Source organism: Colobus angolensis, unplaced genomic scaffold (genome assembly GCF_000951035.1).
Source record: "Colobus angolensis palliatus isolate OR3802 unplaced genomic scaffold, Cang.pa_1.0 Scaffold71, whole genome shotgun sequence".
Taxonomy (NCBI): Eukaryota; Metazoa; Chordata; class Mammalia; order Primates; family Cercopithecidae; genus Colobus; species Colobus angolensis.
In genome coordinates this window covers 6,488,995-6,494,414 of record NW_012120821.1, presented here as the reverse complement: position 1 = coordinate 6,494,414, position 5,420 = coordinate 6,488,995, and the positions used below count along the sequence as shown (strand labels likewise).

General features: G+C 33.2%; 1 protein-coding gene across 1 annotated transcript in view; it reads right to left on the bottom strand.

Moving 5' to 3' along the window:
- Positions 1–5,420, bottom strand: part of LOC105501449 (neurotrypsin-like) — a 47,106-nt gene that overhangs the window by 32,428 nt on the left and 9,258 nt on the right. Inside the window, exons 3-4 of the mRNA XM_011927425.1 lie at positions 5,141–5,282; positions 2,163–2,362 (exon numbers count right to left, since the gene is read on the bottom strand). Of these exons, the coding sequence (XP_011782815.1) occupies positions 2,163–2,362; positions 5,141–5,282 (342 nt within the window). The remainder of the gene's footprint in view (positions 1–2,162; positions 2,363–5,140; positions 5,283–5,420) is intronic.

Sequence of the window (5,420 nt, the reverse complement as noted above, 5' to 3'; positions counted from 1 at the left end):
AATTAATTAATTAATGTAATTAAGCCTAATTTTATACTGTAAAATTGAGTAAGAGGCAACAACCTCACTGGGAAAGAAATCTTTGCCAGGACTTAATACTCTGAACTTTAGAATTAATGTAATATTAAAATAAGAAATCCATATTTTTACCATCCCAGAAATTTCTCCCAACTCACATAGGCAGTAACTGCATTCTTACCAGAATTACTTTTACTAACCTAGAATACTACTTTTGAGCATTCCACCCACCACAGACCCAAAAGAGTATCTATAGGGCTGTAACTAATTTTGAGAAAAGTTTCCCTTGACATATAAGGTTAAGGTCCAGAAATTGGCCTTCAAATAGCTGAAAATAGCAATAGTCCAAGAGCTCATCATTGCAGTGCCAAAGAAGTAAAAAATCTCCATTGTTTCCTAAGTGCTATTATTTATATCGTTATTCCGTTATCTCCTTCTCTAAGCTTCTCTTTTAAATATATAGTAGTTTTTAATAGGTGGAAGCAATAATCTATGAATGAACAAATAGTAACATGATTCCATCCCAAAAGGATATTTGCCTCAGACATAATGTTCTTCAGACAAACGACTTTAGTTAATAGACACATTACTGAGATTAGAACCGAAGAGATTCATAATAATGATCATATGTTTTATTAATAATTATCACCCTCGGGTTTTTAAATTTTGAAAAAACACATCTAGAGTCCTAGAATTAAAAAGATTTTCAAGGGAACTGAAAAGATTTGTTATTCCAACCATATGATGTATGTAACAACACAGGCCTACAGAGAACTCAGGTCACATAGTATTTTGTCACTGGGAGCTCACAGAGCATATTTGTGTAGATCATCCCATGATTCCAACACCTGCTATCTGGGGCTGAGAGAATCCATTTCCAGCAAAGAAGTTCTATCTCCCTCAACCACATGTAATCATCCACCACATAATCCTGGGAGGATCATAAATTTTTCATAAGAAGAAGTGGCAAGGGTAAAAGAAAACAAAATGAAAAGAAAGAAAAATGGAAATATGGCCTGAAAGGGATAGAATAAAAACATGTATTTCTACTTGGTATAATGCTAGATTCATGCAGTGTCACCAAGCTTTTACAGCGCAGAGTACAATGAGGAATCAGCCACAGACTTTGACAAATTTAAAGTGTGTAATATGGTTAATACTCTGAGATTCAAAAAAGTTTTGTTATTTTATAATATGAAGATTTTAGCTTCACAGTCTCCAAACAGGAGAATACAAAGGAATTGATTCAATCCAAGGTTAAAAGTAAAGACCACCTAAGGCTATTTTAACATCTATTCACATACACACACACACACACACTCACTCTCTCTCACACACACACACTCACTCTCACACACACACACATAAAGCTGTGATAGTATACTACAAAGTATTTTGAATATTTCCCTCTGTATTTTTCATTCATCTATATTCTGCCCTCCTCACCAGACATCAAGAAATTTATCAAGAATGTTTAACTGCTCTCTACTCTCAAGAGGATCTTTATCCATAATTGTTTCAATACAGTTAGAGGAGCTAGTTACCTTTTATCCAACAAGTCTAAAAAAATATAAATGAAGAGTAACAGAGATCCCTGATGGGTTTCTAAAATAATAAGTTACATTAGAAAGATGGGTGAGCTATTAACTTTAATTAATTCACTTAGAAGACCACTGAGAAACTTAAAAAAGCAATGGATGGTTGGTGACCAATGAATGACAAGGACTAGAGAAGAAATGAACCATGAGACAGGGAGAGGAGAATATTCTTGTTTTAAATCCTGTCCCAAATAGCTCACTAGAATTCAAGGTAAACGAAAATCAGAATAAGTGATCAAGGAGTAAGGGGAATAGATACTGCAGCTTCTTTATTCCATTTTTCAGATACAGATGATTGTAAGCATTTTTAGTGAGAAACTTAAATTTTTAAGTAAAGAAAAACAACTTAGGGGTAGAAATTTCATAATGTTGGTGTAGAGACTCAAAAGATTATTTTTCTCTGCATAAAAATTACTGAAAATTAGACAGTTATGGGAAATAGACCCTCAAAAAAAGCCAAAGATGAGAAACACTCGCATTCAAGGCCAGTGATTAGAGGTACAATGGCTACTGAATGATGGAAACTTGAGAGCTGCAGTCAGTCCTCACCCAGAGAGAGCCTGTGTCCCTCGCTGCCAGGGTAGCAGGCAATGCTAACATCTTCGCGGTGGCTGCAGTCATGCCGTCCCCACTGTCGCCTGGAACACTGAAGAAATCTGGTTTCCTTTCCTGAGCAGCTGACATCATCCAACCATATGGGCCCTGTGCTTTCTTCAAAATGGTTGGCAGATGCTTGTTTACCATATCTGCGACAATTAAATAAATACCGTGTGTAGAACTGCTCTATCTTGGTTCAGGGAACCACAAAACATTTAACACAGGCAACCTAGCTCAGTGACATGACTTCAGAGGATAAGTATCTGTTCTTTCTCCTACCTTGGGGACTCAGTTTAGAGCTATGTTTGCTCCACCACATGTTTTAATCACCTTAAAAATGTTTGATTATTTCAATGAATAACAAATGAGAAATTAATACTTTTTCCCCATTCATTCTTGTGTTTTGTCTGCAAAACCAATCAGAGAGAATGCAAAGAGATCAATCTCAAATTCTTGACCACAGAAATTGTGACCAGAAAGCGACTTGTTTTGCTTCTGATGCTCCCTCTAACTCATTTGATTTCCGCAGCTTCTCTTTGGTTTTCTCTCTTTCAAAATAAAAAGGGTGGATTAGTTCACTGATTGCTCAAGCACTATACCTAATCTATGATTAAATTTAGATTTCAGCCCATCAAAATCAGAATTATAATATTCTTAGTTTTTCATAAGGTATACAAATTGAACCTTAAAATTTTTTATCAATTATATTTGTGTTCCAATTGAGTTTATTTGTAACACTGCACTACAGAAACAAAACTTAAATGTATAATAAACATATATGCTGCAGAAATAGGAGAGACCTGAAAATTTTTTTTAACTTAGAATTAAGTAAATCTGCACCTTCTTTCATCTTCCCAATTTTATTTCCTTTTGTTCCATAAAATGCAAACCTCCAGAAGTCACTGAGCTTACAAATCTTTAAGATGTCTTTCAGTTCTAACAGTCCGTAAGATCCAACTCTTACTCATAATAATAATTCCCTTACTTGATGTTTTTATTATTTCTGTACTAAGAATATGAAGGGATCTTTCTATCTGACATGAATTTTCTTCATTTTTTTCTATGCAAGTATTTATTACATTTATTTGACAAAATGAATATTTTAATAAATTAAAACAATGAAGCTTTTTAATCATTCTATGGCTTTTCTTCCTTCTACTGCTGACTAATCAAGCCTTGGCTAGAAAAGTAATAAGCCTAAATCGCATATTGTTCACTTTTAACTTATAGACCATTTTTTCACGAAATACATTAGATTATCGTCTGTCCATAGCAACTACGTAACAGATAACAGGAAGTCATTTTACTTTGGAATTGCATTTATACAAAGAAACCCAAAGTTTACTTTTTCTCATTACAAAAGAATATTCTCTTTCAAACATTCCTCTGTAAACCAGAAACAAATGTAGCACATGCTTTGACTGCCTTCTAACACAATCATTTAGAGCTTTTCACACACATTATTGGGAACATTTTTAAAACTAATGTGAATACTCTGCATAGATTTGTGAAACAAAATAAAATATGAAGAAAAAATCAGTGTCAAGTGTTTTCATTAATAAGGAAAAAAATGTGAAAAATAGAAATAGCAGGAATTATGAATCTCTCCAAATGTGAAAATAAATAGAAATAACATGATTTTATGAATCTCTCTAAATCTGTGAAAACAGAGTATAGTTGGCAGTCTAACAGAGATTCACTTAAATATAAAGTGATATTTATTAAGTAATTCTTATCAATTGTCAGTATATTGTATTTATTTGGCTGTTATACACTTTTACCCAAAAATTACAGTAACTTCTCTGCCCAAGAAAAGACAAAATAGGGGGAAATTATATGAATATTGTATCTTCATGATAGCATTACTTATCATAGGAAAAATTAAGCTAATCTAATATTAAGTAAATTAGAGTATGAAAATTTGATGGATACTGTTATCATTAAAAATTGTGACTATAGCAATATAAGGTTAAAAATGTGGATAAAAATTACATGTCCATTAATAGAGCTGATACGAAGTTATATACCCAAATTATAATGATAGCATAAGGATAAAAAATTATGGAGTTTTTTATTTTAATAATTTTCCAATGGTTTTACATTACTTTTATAAATTTTAAAATATATGTTTAACATGACTCTGCCTAGCTTGAATGAAGGCATAGTTTTAAAGTGTAGTGAATATCTGCCATCAGCTCTAATCAAGCTAAAATGAAATAATTTTGCCAGTTTTTTTAAGCATAAGACGATTACTTCAAGCATGACAGAGAAATATGGAAAACAAAAAAGAATGGGCATTCATAGTTTTCATTCAAATATTTAACTCAAAAGCATCATTTGCAGTTACTTCAACCAACTTAAGTCTTTATTACGGAATGCATTATGTGCGTGACATAAAATATATGTCCCAAAGTGTGATACTCAGCTTTTAAGAGAGTGAGGTCAAAAACAAGTTCTAAAGGTCATCTCCTAACAAGAGGGCTGTTTTTCTCAAATAAAAGTGATAATTATCATCACATTCTGAGAAAGAGAATAATGTGATACCAAAGCATTTGACACTGGACTTCTCTGCAATTTTAGACAATGATGTCAAAACTAAAAACACCCAATAGTAATGACGTGTCAGAATAAAAATGAGCATTCAAAGTCTTACTTGAACAGACACAAGGGGACTTAGAGGTCACCCCGGCTTCAACTAGTTATTCAAGAAGAGGGGTCATGGCAGGAAAGGTAAATGAAATAAATAGCAAGAGGTGGTAATTCATCATCTTAGAAAATGTCATTATTTTTCATTGTTGTACTTCCATACACAGGTAAGAGAGAACATGTATTTTTATTATTATAAAAATTACAAGTAAGGATTAACATAATAAGATTTTTAACAATATAATCTGGCATTTAACTGCCTTTACATTAATGAACCTTACTTAAATCCCAACTGTCGACAAACCACGTATGTATTCAGCTCAGTCCAGCCATCATCACAGACAGTACCCCACTGGCCTCTGTAATACACCTCCAAGCGACCCTCATGGCTGCCTTTTCCACCTGCAAGTCTGATGACCCCATCTGTGAAAAGGAGGAGACACAGAGACTAAGCAAATCAACTTTCAGAAAAAGGCAAAACATTTGTATTTCACAAGAAATATCACCATATTCAGTCCTCGCTCTAGGCCTTTTGCTAAATTTATACTATATCTGTGCTAA